The sequence below is a fragment of the Loxodonta africana genome, chromosome 10 (assembly GCF_030014295.1).
Source record: "Loxodonta africana isolate mLoxAfr1 chromosome 10, mLoxAfr1.hap2, whole genome shotgun sequence".
In the NCBI taxonomy this organism is placed as follows: Eukaryota; Metazoa; Chordata; class Mammalia; order Proboscidea; family Elephantidae; genus Loxodonta; species Loxodonta africana.
The window spans coordinates 46746455-46764852 of NC_087351.1; the positions used below are offsets into that span (position 1 = coordinate 46746455).

Here is an 18398-nt window from a genome sequence, read left to right on the forward strand (position 1 = left end):
CCTTGATGCCATTCAATTTATCTATTTTTAATTTGGTGTCAATTTAGGTGTCATATCTATTAATTTTTCTTAAGGTATCGAATTCAATTTTTTAAAGTACTGTTGCTGCGCATACAAAATACGTCATCGTTGGTTGCTGTCAAGCTGATTCCAACTCATGGCGACCCCCCATGTGTGCAGAGTAGAACTGCTTCGTAGGGCTTTCAAGGCTGTGACCTTTCAGAAGCAAATCGCCAGGCCTGTCACCAGAGATGCCTCTGGATAGGTTCAAACTGCCAACCTTTTGGTTAGTAGTGGAGCATTTGACCACCTGCACCACCCAGGGACTCACACAGCCGTTTCAAATTTGTGACCTATGATCTTAAGATATATTAGGTATTTTATACACATGTATAATCAAAAGTCAATACACTAATTTTGGAATACTGCAATTTCCAGAACCTTCACTGCAGAATTTCTGCTAAGATTATTTCTATTAAATTTGAATATGGTTTTTTATCTACCCACGTGGAAAAGCTTCTCACACGTTTTCATAGCTAATCCCCCACCCCAAATATTTCAAAATGCAACAAAATACGCAGGCAGTCACTGAATTACTTAAGCTAATGACGTCTTGTCCCTATCCCTCTATCAAAACCTCCAATCTCATCCTATTCCTCAATAAGGCCCAGAGGAATTCTTGGAAACAGAATATAAACCTGTGATGGTGGTGGTGGTGTTGGGGGACATAAACTACTATCAATGCTAGAAATATTAAATTACTGATTAAAAATAGCCTATTGACATTTTGTTGGAAAATTATAATTTATAACATTAATTCTATGAGAAAATGACCTCTAGATTCCTTAAAAGAAGCCTAAAACAAAAATTTCTTTAACATAACACACATACACTTTAAGACTGTCATATACAAATTTCACAAGCTCATTAACAATTATTATGTGCTCATAAAAAACTGATTTTCTAAAATTTTGAAAGTATTTTAGAGTTCATGGTGCCCAACTTTTATTCTTTACATATGTTAGTTAACATGAATAAACAAAGCTGGATGAGCAGTATAATTCAAGCCATACCCAACAGATATATCTGCAGTCAAATTTCTTTGCTCGTCTTCCTTTAGTTTTTCGAGTTTCTCTTTCATTTTTTGTTCTTGCTCCTTAAGTTTTTCTTCCTTCCTTTTACGAATTCTAAAAGTTAAAAATAAGATACTACTGACTACCTGGTACAAAGACACTTTAGCATCTTAACTTCAATCATGAAGTTATGGAAAATGACTACCTGGTACAAAGACACTTTAGCATCTTAACTTCAATCATGAAGTTATGGAAAATGGTCTAAACGTTATCACAAAGCCGTAACGTAGTAATCAATTTCTAACTTTTCCCCCCAGATTTTCTTTTTTTAAATTGTGGTAAGCATATACATAAACCAAAGTATTTGCAGTGGGAACATTTTTCACATGACAATTCAGTGACATTAGTCACATTCATCACATTATACAAATATCACCATTATCCATTTCCAAATTTTTCTATTCCTCTTAACAGAAGCTCCAAAAAAACCAAAACCTGTTGCTATGGAGTCAATGCTGACTTATAGCGACCCTATAGGACAGAACAGAACTGCCCCATAGAGTTTCCACGGAGCACCTAGTGAATTCAAACTGCTGACCTTTTGGTTAGCAGCCATAGCTCTTAACCACTACGCCACCAGGGTTTCCAATAGAAGCTCAGTGGCCCTTAAATAACGACTCCCTCTTTTCACCTCTCTCCAGCTCCTCCCTGGTAACCTCTAATAAACTTTGGTCTCTATACATTTGTCTGTTCTTGATATTTCATGTAAGAGGAATCATACAATATTTGGCTTTTTGTGACTGACTTATTTCACTCAGCATAGTATTTTCAAGGTTCACCCATATTGTAGCATGTATCAGGACTTCATTTTTTTATGGCTAATATTCCATTATATAGACATATATATCACATTTTGTTTATCCAGTCATCTGTTTTTTCCACCTTTTGGCTGCTGTGAATAGTGCGGTTGCAATGAACACTGGTTTATATGAATTAATAACTTCTAAGTAAGGCCACCAACCACCAGTGTGAGCCAATGCCACATTATGGCACAATGTGAAACCACAATATAGTACAATGTGGTTCTGGATGTAGAGGAACAAACAGCTCTCACTGACATACTGACTGTAAGTATTTCTTACCTGGCAGCTGCTTCTTCCCTCTCTTTTCGATGTTGTTCTGCTTTTAACTCCCGAAACTCCTGCTTTGCCTGTCGTAATACATCAACATAATCTTCAATGAAATCCCTCGTAGAAACTAGAGTCAGTAGCTGCCCACAGAGAGCATGAAGTATCTTCATTTTTTCCCCTGTCAAAAATTGGTAAATAACTTTTCAATGAACAAAAAAAGGAATTCTTTTTGAAAAATTTTAATTTGTGGCTCAATGTGAAAACGCATGATAAGTCTATCACGGTCAAACCAGGACTTCAAACCAGATTCTTTTGGTTCGAACATCTGCTGAGAATCTGCGTTTCTAAAAAGTTCCCAAGAGATGCACGCTGCTGGTTAGGGACCAATTCTCAGAACCACTAGTAGAGCGGTGGTTCTCACAATTTATTATACATAAGAATCACCTAGGGATCTTGTTAAACTGTAGATTCTGATTCAGTATATCTGGGTGCAAAGACAAATTCTCAGCATGGGTTCAAACTGGAATGAACTGGTTTGAAGTCCTGGGTCAAACAAATCAATGGCATAACTTCAGAAAAATGCAACTTTGAATCCTATTTAACAGTTTGATGTACAGGGCATTTAAAATACTAATGACTACCATATGTATTAGTTAAATGGATGTGAAGATTATTCTAATTACAAAATTATTTTTCAAGTTTTAACTTTTAGGCTCATGTATGATGTTCAAAGTTAAATTACTACCATATGAATTAAGAAAAAATATGACAGGCAAATTGCTACTCTGAAAAGACTGCACAATAGCACCACTGTAAATTATAAAGACTATACAAATGTTCAGAGACTCTGGGTGGAGCAAATGGGTAAGCACACGACTACTATCCAAAAGGCTGCTGGTGTGAATGTATTCAGAGGTGCCTTGGGAGACAGGCCTGGTGATCTGCTTCTGAAGGGTCACAGCCTGGAAAACTATATGGAGCAGTTCTACTCTGCGCACATGGGTTCACCATGAGTCGGAATCAACCCAATGGCAACTAACAACAACAACATACAGATGTTAGGAATTAAGGTATTCCAGTTTTATTAGATGTTTTCTTTTAAAAGTATACTACATTAAACTACATTTGTACGTTAAAAATCTATTGTTTAAAAGAAGTGAAAAAATACTTCCTTTCAACTTTATATACTGCTTTTCATACTTTGAACATTTATTAAAGCAAATGTCAGAATTTACCAGCTACAATTTAAAATTCTGATATACTAATGAATAAAAGGAAATAAAAGCTAGTTAATTCTCACTTATTCTTCTAGACTTAGTAAATGTAGTAGACTAATAACGAATTTTGAAAATATTAGAAAATACAAATTTAAAAGAGAAAAAATAATAAATAATTAAAGTTAACATGAATAACGATAGTAGTTCAAATTTAGGTCACCGTTTGTATTCAATAATTTTTTTTAAAGACTGCTTTCTCTTAAAACTGATTATCATCTAAAATTTCTTGTGGTCAGCTGCTTAGCTCTCTGGGTATAAGAGGGTAGGAGGTGTTATACAAATTCCAACTCGCCAAGTTTACCTGGTGTCAGGTCATACACTGAAGTGCTTGACAGCTTCTTCACTAAACTGGGATTGCTCAAGCGAAGCTCCATGCAGGCATCGTCCGTGGCATCGAATCCTCCTCGTTTCTGGTATCTGTACTTTGCATTTGCTGATGTTACATCAGCGCCTGAAGCTAAGATGTGCAGTCTGAGGATTTCAGAGAGAGTGCAGCTATCAAGATCCAAGCCTTTCAAACTGCAGCCTATAAAGTTGTTAAAAATGAAACAGTCTCTTAGAATATAAACAATAAATACTCCGGGATGTAAAATGTACCTTTATAAAATTAAAAAGCCAAACAAAAAAATAAAGCCCACACATACCCTGGTGTAACTGTGGCCATGCAGCTGCCAAAGATGCAACTGCAGACAGTGCAGATTTTGTGGGGTCTGCATCTTCATCCAAAGCCTCTGTTAAATCTTTAAGGAAATAAACACTTTATTCTAGTGAAATCAAAGGTTCAATATCTGGGAATAACGCCCTTTTAAAATGATGAGAGAAAGAGCAAACAGCTTACCATTCAGGAACCTCAACAGAATCAACACTAAGTACGACCAGCATTACTCACATTCTGCCTAGTCCCCACCTGAAACTGTAGGTCCTAAAACATGCACTACATATTCACATGTTCCCTACTAAACAGAGAAGGCCACTTCCAAGTTACCAACAAGGTGCACAGACGCATTCCAAAAAAAATTGTAAAATGTACTTTAGAATTAAAATCAACCCCCCTCACACAACATAACCTTAGAAAAGCCTACTCTGAAAATCGGAATCTATTTAAAGCTACCCAATCTTTTACCAACACTTTAAGATTGAATCATAACAAAGTATAGGTTGTCATCATCATAAAATCATCACAGAGAAAGCGCTAAAAGAACTATAAAGACGGCACTGTTGTTGCTTAATCACTGATTTATCTTCTTTACTAAAAAACTTCCTGTTTTTATTTTGAAAATTCTCCAATCCAAGAAACAATGGGAAGATTTCTCTGTATTTTCTGAAATAAATTGATTTAGCTTTGAAAACACTGCTTATCTTACAAATCGGACCAAACAGCAAATCCACAGGCACAAACATATTTAAAGCATTAATATATAGGTTATTCCTAATTAAAATACATTAGATTAAAAAAAAAATCAGTCCTAAAACTTTTATGAAAAACCTTAAGCTTTCCAAAAATCTGTTATATCACAGTATAGTAGACACCCTCAGACTAAAAGTCAGATAACATGTAGCCTTTAGACAAGTCACTTAACTGGAATTTCTTTCTTTTTAAAGGAATGGGTTAGTCTAGATCATCAGTTTTCCAATTCTTTAAGCCAAGAATTTCTTGGAAGCCCAATATAAAAGATATAAAACATGCCCTTCTTAAAGTGGGAAACAGAGGTGAGCATACTGTCTATTCATCTTTCCAACTCTCCTGCAGTGGCACCAAGGAACTTAGAGGGTTCCACGGCCTAGAGTTTGAAACCACTGGGCTGAATTACTTCTGGGGTTCCTTAACCTTTTACTCTATGATTCCCTTCCCAAAGTCCACAAGCTGAAAAAGTGAACCTTAGAGAACAGAAATGTTGTTCTTCACTAAAGGAAGAAGGCAGCTATGGGATCATGTCTGATCACAATCACTGACACTTTAAAAACTACATTTAAAGCAAACAGGAACGCATGGAAGGAGGATAAAAGATGTAAAAGGAGAAGCTGTCTGATTAAACTTTACATATATGCTGAATTTATTCCTAGGCCAAATGAAAGACATTATATACTTCCTCACCAGGGAAATATTAGACGTATGACATTCTGAAATTTCTTTTAATATATAAAGCCAAATTAAATTAATAAAAAAAAAATAGGCACTCTAAAATTAACAGTCCTAAATACCACCTATAAAAGTGAGCTGGCTCTCTTCCTTTGCAGTAATCACCATGTTCAATCTATACTATCTATAGTAAGTAAGATTTCCTAGGTCAAAGGAAATGAACAACCAGTGAAATTAGAGTTTACTTTCAATTGTGTTATATATATTCTTTAAGTTAAGTATCTACCAAATGACACTTCTGAGAAACTAAGTATCGCTCTTGAATTTGCTTAGAGAAAGTCACTCATTGTCTCTACATCACAGCATGGTACATTGTATCAAGAGAATATAGCTGACCTGTATCCAGGATGTTACTACTACCTAAGACAGATACATTTATCTTAATTATAATCTAGAATTAAACCAAGCCAGACCTGTTGCCATCAAATCGATTCTGACTCATAGTGACCCTACAGAACACAGAAAAAGTGCCCCACAGGGTTTCCAAGGAGCGGCTGGTGGATTCAAACTGCTGACCTTTTGGTTAGCAGTTGAGCTCTTAACTACTGTGCCACCAGGGCTCCAATCTAGAATTGACCCATAACCCATTGCCGTCGAGTCGATTCTGACTAATAGCGACCCTACAGAATTAAAAAAACACATAATTCCAACACTAAACAATGGAATGAGCAAATATTCAAAACTATTCTATATAAGGAAGATACTCTTGCTCTCGTATTTTGGAAAGCTTTTAAGTTCATGATTTAAGTCTAAAGAGGAGAATCGATATATTTAATACAAAACTTAAAAACATTAATGGGGAAAATTTCCAAGATATGATATAAAAACAGGGAGATCAAGGGTCAAAGAAATTAGATCTCCTTGAACACAGCTAACTTTATAGGCAATGCTTGGGAAACAAATATTCAAAATTTCCACTTTTTTGCCATATTATGACCAATATAGCACAGTCATTATGATGTTCTAGATCAGACTACTAGAGTTTGTATTCCATCACTTCCTTAATAGCCATGTACCTTTAGGCAAGTTAATTAAAATCTGTAAGTTTCTGTTTCTTTATATGTAAAATGCAGAAAATAATTATACCTACCTTACACGGTGACGTGAGTATTAAATGAAAGAATGCATATATAGTGCCTTACATCACTTACTAGCTATGTGATCTTCGGTAAATAACCTCACCGAATGTCAGTTTTGTCATCACTAAGATAAATTCATTCTGCACAATTTCTCCCTTGCTACTAATAGCAGGACAACTCTTTACTGATAAGAGAAAAGAATATTCAACCCCATCTGACAATTCAATTATGTTCAGGAGGATTGTGAGAAGAAGAGATGGAAGAAATATGTGAGAAAATATGAAAGCTGTACCTAAGGAAACCATCTAGGGCCCTTACTGAATCTGAAATAACCAAGTAAAATGTGGCTGATAATAGGAAAGTGAGAGAACAGTAAAAAATTCCAAGGTATGTTTATGTTCTTCTAAATTTTAAATAAATATTTTCAAACAGAGCATTAAGCCCTTTATTTAGTGGTCAATACTTATTCAGAGAGACAGACTTTGTATTTATAGACAGTCCTGTATAGGAACAGAGTTATAAACACTATGATCAAACAAATCAGGTACAGAAAATGTAACGGTAATAATATAAATCACTAACAGTCACTTATATACTTTTCCCTGACACTAGCTGGTTTTCCCACTCAATTTTCTTCTCACTCCATTTTTTTTTAAATCAGGCTTCAAAACTACAAAATTCATCTGATTAAGTTCTTAACTAAATATAGCTTTATGTCTTGTATTAAGGTCAGAACTTCATCAATGACTATAATATTATTGGTTATTAATATAACCTAATAGCTAAAAGAAGGAATATTTGCTACATTGTCTTAGGAAATCCATTTTAATGCTGGTACTTGTCATCTTAGAAAATCTTTAAATGTTTTATAAATATCATTTACCCTTCTATCTTTGCTTTTATAAAATTATTGATTGTGTTCCTTTACTACCTGATTTTTTTTGCTTTGTACACACACAATATAGCAGTCTTGTTTGAGTATACTGAGAAGGCAACAGGGGCCATCTTGCTAGAACAGCCTTGATGAATGATGTATGGTGATTAGCACCACTGCTACAGGATATAATTTGCTTGACTCAGGCTGCAAAATCAAAAGGCAACCAACATCTGATGCATACTCATAAATATCCTATTGTTTTAGTGATTAGGCATAATGGAAGATGAGCTCAAGTTAACTAAGACCGACATAAATTCTGAACAGAGGAATGTTCCATCTCTTTGCACAAACATTCTGTCACCAGCATGTCCCTCCCTACACACACGTTTCCCAAATTACTTCTTTCCGTGAATTTTTACATAATACACAAGTATTGTTTAATCAAGTTTCTGATTGGAATGCATTTCTTTTTCTTTTTTAAATCTCATATGGGACAAAGTTGTTAATAATAATAATAATAAACTATTGCTGTTGAGCTGATCCCTAACCATGGTGACCCCACGTGTGTCAAAGCAGAATTATGCTCCATAGGGTTTTCAATGACTGATTTTTTGAAAATCGCCAGGCCTTTCTTCTGAGGTGTGTCTGGGTGGACTCCAACCTTTCAGTTAGCAGCTGAGCACATAAACCATTTGCACCACCCAAGGGTTCCATAATAATAATAGAGATTATTCAGGAAGCAAATCCATCTCTTTAAATATAAACGCTTAAAATGCCCTTTGATGAGGTAAATTCTAAACAAAATAGTGAACATATTCTATGTTTTGAAAACAAAATTTTGCCGAGAACTATTCCTCCATTAACATCTACTACACACTAACTCTCAATACTTAAAAGCATATAACTTAAAAAGCAAAATTTCTAGTTCAAATTAGTGATATTAAAGAAAAATATTTCACTTAATTCTGACTTAAAAACCACCAGATGTGAAATAAAACCAGCAGTATTATTTTCAATTCAAAATATTAATAGTAACAAAATATTTCCTAAGTGGGAGCAAAAAAAAAAAAAAAAAAACCAGTTATTTAGCAGAATCTCTTGAGATTACAGATAGCAATCAATGAAATTTATAATGCTCCTAAATCATAGGAAAAAATGGAAAGGAATAAAGAGCAAGATTGAGGAGAAAATATCCTTAAGGTCATCAAAAACAGGTTGCATTAAAACAAAGTTTTTATAAAACGACTTATAATACATCATTAGTAAATGACTCCGAATCAAGTAACCTGAACAGCTGTATTTTACAACTGTAAAAGCCAAGTACTTTTAAAATAACCTTCAAAAATTAGTTTTCCTACAAAGCTACTATCAGTTCAATGAACAATAATCTGAACTCTGACCTTTGGTGTCGGCATCAGTTATTTGCTCTTTGGCTACTTCCTCTTCTTCTTCAGCTATCGCCTGGAAGATGGCAGTCAGGAAGAAAAAAAGCAATTCACATAGTGGGCCTTCACTGTCATTTCCTACAAGAGCTTCCTCTAACACTTCTGCGAATAAAATGTTTAAAATGAATTTAAAGTTCTGTTCATATACTAAAAAAACAACTCCATTGGAATAACAAACATTTTAATCAACAACACCCTGTGTAACTATTTTTTAAAATGCCCATTTATGTAAGTAGAACCAAGTAGTATCCAAGACAAAAAAATCAAAAAGCAATGTGTAACAATTATAATAAACAAAATCATAAACCCAAGTCCTCACATTCAAAAAAGCCAAAATAGCCTTAGTACACCAATATATTTCATCTAAGTTTAAAGTTAATATCCAAATTAAGGCACATTTAAAGAATTTTAATTTTATTCTAATTCAAATAACAATGCAAAGATGACAAAAACCACAGTCCCACTATTCTCGATAGGTGTGTGGGGCATTAGCGTTTACCAGACAGTGCACAGGGGCAGTCGTCATCAGTATGAACTTCTCATCCTAGTACTGCCATCTAATTCATCACCTAGCTTCTACCTAGTTTACCTAAACTAGCATTGTTTAGACCTTCTTGATACGTAAGGCACAATGATTCATGCCTCACCTCGCTCATAAAGAGTACTCGAGAGAATGTGAAGCCCTTCTAAAGAAAACGCTTTTATAAACAGAAGAGTGCCATTACAATTCTATCTTTGAGGCTCTCTACATGGATCTTAAGAAAATTATTTTGCTATTTGATAGCTAAAAATCCAAAATGTGACCCAAATCCTTCCTCATACTAATAAATGATATGTATGCAAAGTAAAAGTACGCGGGAACTGAACTACAAATACAAGGTAGGCAATAACTTGTCTCCAAATACAGCTGACATAAATTCCTTCCCTCTGCACCCACATACATATGACTTCATCAAGAAGTGGGGTCTATTCTTTCACCCCCTTGAATCTGGACTGGCCCGTAGCTGCTCTGATCAATGGGATATGGTAAAAATGATGTTGTGTCCGTTCCAGGCCTATCCTTTTAAGAGGGCTTGCAGTTTTTACTTCTGCCTCTTGGAGCCCTCAGCTGCCACATGGGAATACTCTACTGGAGTGGGAGGCTACATGGAGGAGCACTGATGCGCCAGACAGATGTGCTAAGAACCCATCTTATACATCTAGTCAGTCAAGCCTTCAGGTGGCTCCAGTCCCACCTGCTTTTTGACTATAACCACATGAAAAACGCCAAGAAAGAACCAGACAGCTAAGAACAATCAACCCCCACAGAACTTTGAGATAATTTGTTCTTTGAAGCTACACAGCAATAGATAACTGGAACACTTGCCTAGGGTTACTCCCTCAGGAAACTCATCTTGAAGATCAAAAAGTTCTCCAAATGCATGAAGGAACTCCAAAACCATCAGAGCATCACCAAAGATTTCAGGAGGTAGTCTAGTTTTCACTGGAGTTGGTTCTGGAAGTTCCTGCAAAATTAAATTATTTATGTAACTATTTGAATCTAGTACAGGAAATCCTAAAAGTCAGATAAGATACATTCTTTACCTAATAAGAATAATTATTCCATGTAGATTAGTGTTTCTCACCCCTAAATCAATACTACCTTTAGAACTTTCAAAACTTTCAAAATGTCCTGGCCTTATTCTAACTTTATTAAATCACAGTCCCTAGGGACTTCTTCCTTTCTCAAACTAAGCATAACTTTAGGTTGAAGGGTATCTATGAGTACATGTACTAGTTAAGAGGGATTCTTAACCTAGATTCTAAGATCAAACCATTAGCTGTGCCAATATTGTCTCCAATATTATCTCCTTGAGATAAAGAAGAGAATTAATCTACCACCTACTTACTTAAAAATGATTCCATATAAGCTAAGATCGATCAGCTTGGTTTGGATAATTTAGTAATTTCTGGAGACAGGCAAAATCCTTACTTAGCAGTCAAGCTAAATGCATGCATGGCCTCAGTGATTACTGCATTATCAAGGATCACACAAACTGATCATTTATTTCTACAGAGTAAGAATCATTAACAAACCCTATCATAGAACACTAATGCTACCTTAGATCTCCAGTTATGAGTATTAACTGGGTTATTTCCTTTCAGTTAAATATGTAGAAAAAAGGAAGGTAAGAATTCATCAGCAAAGTCACACAGAGTGTATGAAACAGGTGTCTCCCAAACATCACATAAAATGCCATACCTTAAGATCATCACATTCCATATCTTCTCTAGGTTTACTCCACTGCTTTAAGTGTTCCATATATTTTCGCTTTTCTTCACGTAACTTCTCTCTTTCCTAAAATAAAAGGTTAATAAAAATTATTATAAAACTTTATAAGAAGCTCTTTACATGGCAGGTAATGGCAGAGCTATTTACTCTTATGATCCCATTTCCTATCTTTAACCAATTGGTTGAGTAAAAAAGCTTGTATTTTATTTACTTTGTCTCGTTGTTGCTTCTTGATACTGTTGGTCTAAATCCATGGTTTTAAGTGTGGTCTCCGAACCAGCAGCATCAGCATCACTTGGGAACTTATTATAAATGCAAGTCCTTGGGCCCTACCCCAGATCTACTGAATCAAAAACTCTGCGATTGGGGTCCAGCAATGTGTGTTTTAACTGGCCCTTCAGGTGATTCTGATGCATGCTCAAGTTTTAGAAACACTGATCAAAATAATACCTACCTGACGGAACTGTACAAAGAATGAAAATGCCTGGCACATAGCACCTCCTGAATGTTAATTCACATCTTACTATAGCAGCTCTCTCCCTGCTTCAAATCAATTAGATCCTGGCAAACTAGTTAATAAATTATTAGGTTGACTAATATTAAAACTTCACCTTATATTTGTAATACATTTGGTGTTTTCAAGACTCATTTATTTGGACCTCATAACAACCTGGAGGCACACAGAAGGAGCAGTGAGTAAAAGCAACAGTAATAAAATACAGTTGGTAGATTTCTTTCTTTTACAATCCAGGCTATTTCTCTTGCTCACCTGGCCTTTTGAAACCCTTATTTCTTACTAGTGGTATTTGAAACTACAAGGTAAATACCGACTCTAAAAAGTCCCTGAAAAAGCAGAGTGCACATAAAATATTTCATTATCATATTCTCCAATAAATATATTTAATATGCATTCATGTTATTTCATTCCTTTGAAATGTGTTTAGGAACACCAAAAGCAAACAGATGTGCATTTATCAAATTTTCATTGTAAAACTCCTAAATAATTACAGCATTTATTGACTGTGCTTTGAGTACTTTGCTGAAATAATAAGTTTTCACCTCAAAAAATAATTCTTGTGGGATATAATAAGATAGGCATTCTCATTTACTGTTGGTAAGCGTATAAATAAGCACAACACATTTGACAAACCCTTAACAATATATGTCCTTATCCTCTGATCTATTATTCTACAAATTTATCTGGGGAATAATCCAAAAAAGGAAGACTCTATGCACAAATCTGAAGATAGTAGCACTATTTATGAGCAAAAACCTGTAATGCACTTGGATATCTTATTTGATAAATTATTTTGCAATTACTAAAAATTCCAGTTTATTTAAAATGCAAAACATGAAGGAATGCTTATAATAATTTTAAACAAACAAAAAAAGGACACGGAAGTGTAAAAGTTGGATTATCTATTTTTAGGGTATGGAATAAAAACTAGAAAAATTAATCTAAGTATTGACAGTGCTATCTCTAAATGTTACCACTGAGATTATGGGTGATTTTTTTGTCCTCTATATTTTCTGAAGTGGACATGTATTACACTCCCCTATCCTCCCTGCTTTGGGGTACTTGTGAATACCCCAGAAAAGTAATAAAATGATTGACTTTGGAGAAAGCATGGAAACCAGGGGTAGAATTCTATAAGAAGTATCTACCACTGAAGATGATAATCAAGATTTGCTAGAACACCATGTTATGACAGACAAATAAGGCTATTTTTAAGTAGAATAAGAACACTGTAATTATTTTACCTTTAAAAGCTTTACGCATATCATCGTCCCTAAATTTGGACGTCTAAATAATAAGTCTTTATTCTTTAGAATTACATTTTAAAAGAGTTTTTAAGTGAGATGTTAGGGTGTATAGATATATATTGAATCTTAAATCATTCATTAGATTTTTCAAGCAAAGGGAGATAAACCATACAGTTGTTTATGAGTGCTCTATACATAACTAAATTTGAATAAAAGAGGTAAAGGCATTTGAAAATCAACTCAATTTAAATTTGTAAAGGATGTAGAGAACATAGCTATTATACTCAAATGAATACCTTTTCTCTTTCTATTTTAAGCCTTTCTTTTTCTTCTTTCTTCTTTAATCTCTCTTCTTCAACAATTTTTTTCAATTCTTCCCTCTTTTTCTCTTTATCTTCCTTTTCTCTTTTCTTTGCTTCTAGGGCGTCTGCTTTTTCTCTTTTTAATTTAGCCTTTTCAGAAGCTGTGGAGGTCGAACAACACTTGGCATTTTTTAATATATCAAACAACAACAAAAAATCCCTAAAATAATTTATAGTTAAATTAGATCAAAAGAGATTCACAGTGGTTGTAAATTCCTGGAAGCAGCCAGCAGCTGATTTAAATGGGAAAAGCAAGTTGGCTAGGTTTAAGACCATTACTGCATTGGGACAAACAATCCCTGCCTTTGAAAGCCCTGCTACTCAAAGAATGGTCCAGCAGTGAGCTGTCACCTTGTCAGAAATGCAGAATCTCATTCCTTACCCAGACCTACTAATTTTGAATCTTCATTTTAACAAGATCCTCACATGACTTTTATGTACATTCCAGTTTCAGAATCAGTGATGGCCCATAACAGTTTGCAAGCCCTGGAAACTCCAACTTGTGCTTAATATAGCATTATATCAGTTTAACGGGGATGTGCTACACCTTGAAATATCACATTAAGAGATGAACAGGTCTGGTTTACCTTAAAAATACACAGTTATCTGAGGAAAAGAGCTACTTACTTCAAAATAATAAACCAGAAATATGCGATTTTAGAAACACCCCCCATCCCAGCACAATTAAAAAAAGTCCTTCCTTATAGCTGAACAGATTTTGGAGAGAAGGCTGAAACTTACCCAAAGATTTCATTTCTTCTTGTTTTAAAAGCCTGTCTCTTTCTTTAGCAGTTTTGTTCCTATATCCTGTAACAGTCTGTTTATTAACAATGCTCTCCTCCTAAAAAAACAACCAAAAAACTAAACTTGTAGAACCACATTTACAAACTGATAGTTTGCCTTGTTCTTACAGTAAGAAAAATACAAAAACTTAAACGCCCTTATCAATTATACCTACTTTCAATAAAACGAGGTTTTATTCTAAAGCATAACTGAACTTTTAATAACTTGAATCACAGTAACACACTGAATATTAATTCTATAGCTCTACAAATTACTATAAGAACCTTCCAGGAGAAACAATTAATTTTATATGGAGATATGTGTGTGTACACACACACACACACTCTGCTTCCGTAAAGATTACAGCCTTGGAAACCCTATGGGGCAGTTCTACTTTGTACTACAGGGTCGCTGTGAGTCAGAATCAACTCAACAGCAGTGGGTGGTGGGTTCTTTTATATATAGGGAGAGAGAGTGAAACAGACAGACACAAGAGACAGAGAGTGTGCCCCTTAAAAATGTGCATTAGAAAAAGAAAAAAAAAACTTCCAGGTTACCTTGTAAACTAGATGGTATAAATATAAAATATGAAAGAGACAGAGGAAAGACATGTTAAACATTCTTGTGGCCAATATTAAACAATCCTAAAACCTTATTTGCATTTTATTTCTCATGAGAACAATGTCTCTCCTGCTTGTGATATTCTTATTATCTCTTATATTTTAATGTAATAAAACATAAATAATTCACTTGAATATATGAGTACCTGCTTAGTACCAGGTGCAGTACTAAGCACAATGGTGAACAAGAGACAACAACAAAAAAAAACCCACTTAATACATGGAAAATTATTTGCAAGAGGAAAACAAGCTTCATTTGGGGTAGAAAAACCTGAAGTGTGCAGTTGAGAAAGTATTGAAAAAAAAAGTGACAGAAGGAGAAGGGGAACAAGGAACAAGATGGACTTAACCCAGATCCTGGAAGAGGCTCTTAAAAGAACTGTTTAATAAATTTCTAAATCATGATGATTGTGTGCTGCCAACTATACTTAGAAACAATGGGAACTTAGCTTATTAGCTGTTAGTCATCAGAAATCCATAACTAGCAGAAGATAAGAACAAAACAGAATGCACAGAATAAGGGTAGGAGAGAATTAAAAGGAAAAAGGGTTAGAAAACCTAAAATTTTCTCCAACTCAGGTGACTCCACCTAGCTATCGGTTTGCCTAACTCCAGAAACTTTCATAGTGTCCTTGTTCCTTGAATTAGAAAATGGTAATGACTGAAGGGGGCGGGGAGGAGGGATTCCTTATTAAGGTTTTGAGACAGATAGAAAATTGGGAGCACAGAAGAATTAAACATAGTCCTCAATCTATATTGTCCTTCTCTAATGAAACCCTGGTGACATAAGATAAGATAAGAGCAGAGCTAACAAAAAGGTCAGCAGTTTGAATCCACCAGGCCCTACTTGAAAACCCTATGGGACAGTTCTACTCTGTCCTATACAGTCGGTCACTATGAGTCAGATGGACTCAACGGCAACAGGTTTTTTTTTTTTTTTTTTTTGTTTCCATTATAAACATTCCTTTCCCTTATAGTTTTGTTGTCATTGTTGAACAAATCTTCAACAGCTGTCTCTGTATTTTCTGTTATCCCCCTGTCTTCTGGTACTCCAATGACTTGTAGGTTATTCCTCCTGATGGAGTCCCATTTAATTCTTAGGGTTTCTTCATTTTTTTTTTTTTTTAATTCTTTTATCTGTGTTTTCCTCAAATAAGTTGGTGTCAAGTACTTTATCTTCAATCTCACTAATTCTGACTTTCATTGCCTCAATTCTGCTCTTATAACTTTCTATTGAGTTGTCTAACTTTGAAATTTTATTGTTAATCTTTTGCATTTCTGTTTGCTGTCCCTCTATGGATTCTTGCAGCCTGTTAAATTTGTCATTATGGTCTTGTATAACCTTAAGTTCCTCTGTTGGTTTATCTGTGTGTTCTTTGGCTTGTTCTGTGTTTTGCCTGATCTCCTTCCTTATCTCTTGAAGAGCTCTGTATATTAATCTTTTGAATTCTGCCTCTGGTATTTCCAAAAAATTATCTTCCTCTGGAAGGTATCTTGATTCTTTGTTTTGGGCACTTGCTGAAGCCATCATGGTCTGCCTCTTTATGTGATTCGATATTAAAAATGTGGAATGCTTTGAGAATTTGTGTGTCATACTTGCTCAGGGCCCATGCTAATCTTCTCTGTATCACTCCAATTTTAGTATATGTGCTACCAAAGTGAGCACAGTTTTTTTTTTTTAATTGTACTTTAGATGAAGGTTTACAGAGCAAATTAGTTTCTCGTTAAACAATTAAAACATACTGTTTTGTGACACTGGTTGCCAACTTCATGACATGTCAACACTCTCCCCTTCTTGATCTTCAGCTCCCCATTACCAGCTTTCCTATCCCCTCCTGCCTTCTCATCCTTGCCCCTGGGCTGGTGTGCCCAATTAGTCTCATTTTGTTTTATGGGCCTGTCTAATCTTTGGCTGAAGGGTGAACCTCAGGAGTGACTTCAGTAGTGAGTTAAAAGGGTGTCTGGGCATGGAAGGGACTGGACAATGGGTTGGAGAGAGATGCTGATGAAGAGTGAGCTACTTGTATCAGGTGGACACTTGAGACTGTGTTGGCATCTCCTGTCTGGAGGGGAGATAGGAGGCTAGAGAGGGTTAGAAATTGGCAAAATTGTCACAAAAGGAGAGACTGGAAGGAGGGAGCGGGCTGACTCATTAGGGGGAGAGTAAGTGGGAGTATGGAGTAAGGTGTATATAAGCTTATATGTGACAGACTGACTTGATTTGTAAACTTTCACTTAAAGCACAATAAAAATTATTTTTAAAAAAGGGTGTCTGGGGGCCATACTCGCAGGGTTTCTCCAGTCTCTATCTCCCTTATAGTTTTTTTTTACAGGAGTTTTCCTCAGGGAAGATTTATTTTGTATTCTAAGGCCTCTCTTGCATATTTTGAACCAGTACGTTGCTATTTGCTGGGATTTAGACCACCATTTTTGGGCTAAAGTCTATTTTCAGTCTCTACGAGAGACAAATAAGTATTGAAGCAAGTTGGATATTTTTATGGAAACAATATTTTAACGCAAAGGACATTTTAGTACCATTTTATTGTCTAGCTATAAGTTGTCATGAGTCGGAATCAACTTGACAGCAATGGGTTCTGTTCTGCCTTCTGCGTTAAATGCCTTCCCCACCTCCTTGTCTCATCATTAGAAATCTTCTATTTTCCAAAGCTCAAGCATTATTACTTTCTTAAAGCCCTCTATAATTTCCCTTAGTTAAAATTCACTGCTCTTTATATGTTGCAATCCTATAATTTATTGCCCGAATTTCATTCCACTGTACGTTTCAGTAAATGCTTACATATCTGTGCTTCAACCTTGGTAAAAAATCCCTGTGGCATGAAGACCGTGTCTAATTCACACTTGAAACTTCTACAAGCCTCACTGCTAAGCAGTTATCAACATAGAGTACACGCATAATGTTTTCCGTAGGAACGAGTTCTCTACAAACTCTGAGAATGATGGCAAACACAGCTCTTGATTTTGAACACTGTTTTATTAACATCTCAAATGTAGTTTTTATCTATTCCCTACTTACCTGACTAATAAGTATTCTTTTGGGAGGTCTCCCTCTTCGTCTGCTAGCAGGACTAAAGATAAATGTGGGTGGGTCATCAGGGAAGAAATAAGAAAAATCTTGTTCTTCTATTTTATATGTTGAAAGAGATGAGGCCTTCATAAAAAAGACATAGGGTACAATAATAACACATTAGTAAACTATACATAGATTTACTCTAACACAACATAAACACTGGAATTTCATGCATAATTGTGTAGTGATACATATTTTAACTGGTTTGCTCGATCCATACTAAAACTATTTAATCACCTTATCAGAAAGAAAACTTCAATTCTAACAATTACTTCACCACAAAATGCCTCAAGAATGTTTCTACAGTTTCTTGAGTTCTAAAACTATTTCAAAATTACATATGTACAGATAAATTTGTTTTACTTTTGACTTATATGAGATTTTCTTTGCAAATAAAAAACCCAATATATTTTCCCCGACCACTTCCCAACTGCTGAACATTTAGATTTGCCCCCCAGTTTGGGGTGATAACTCAAAAGAATTCCTCT

At 35.1% G+C, this 18398-nt stretch overlaps 1 protein-coding gene and 1 non-coding gene across 5 annotated transcripts in view; both read right to left on the reverse strand.

The window, feature by feature from the left end:
- Positions 1–18398, reverse strand: part of BAZ1A (bromodomain adjacent to zinc finger domain 1A) — an 88625-nt gene that overhangs the window by 19730 nt on the left and 50497 nt on the right. For 3 of the 4 annotated variants that reach the window (XM_064292392.1, XM_064292389.1, XM_064292391.1), the window contains 10 exons: positions 17857–17991; positions 14161–14260; positions 13354–13520; positions 11264–11359; positions 10388–10526; positions 8977–9123; positions 4125–4220; positions 3782–4006; positions 2216–2381; positions 1074–1187 (listed from right to left, as the gene is read on the reverse strand). In XM_064292392.1, coding sequence (XP_064148462.1) covers positions 1074–1187; positions 2216–2381; positions 3782–4006; positions 4125–4220; positions 8977–9123; positions 10388–10526; positions 11264–11359; positions 13354–13520; positions 14161–14260; positions 17857–17991 — 1385 coding nt within the window. The remainder of the gene's footprint in view (positions 1–1073; positions 1188–2215; positions 2382–3781; positions 4007–4124; positions 4221–8976; positions 9124–10387; positions 10527–11263; positions 11360–13353; positions 13521–14160; positions 14261–17856; positions 17992–18398) is intronic. The other variant, XM_064292388.1, reaches the window with a different exon arrangement.
- LOC111750241 (U6 spliceosomal RNA) lies at positions 16382–16488 on the reverse strand. Its single transcript, XR_002785393.1, has one exon. It is a non-coding gene; the product is annotated as a U6 spliceosomal RNA (small nuclear RNA).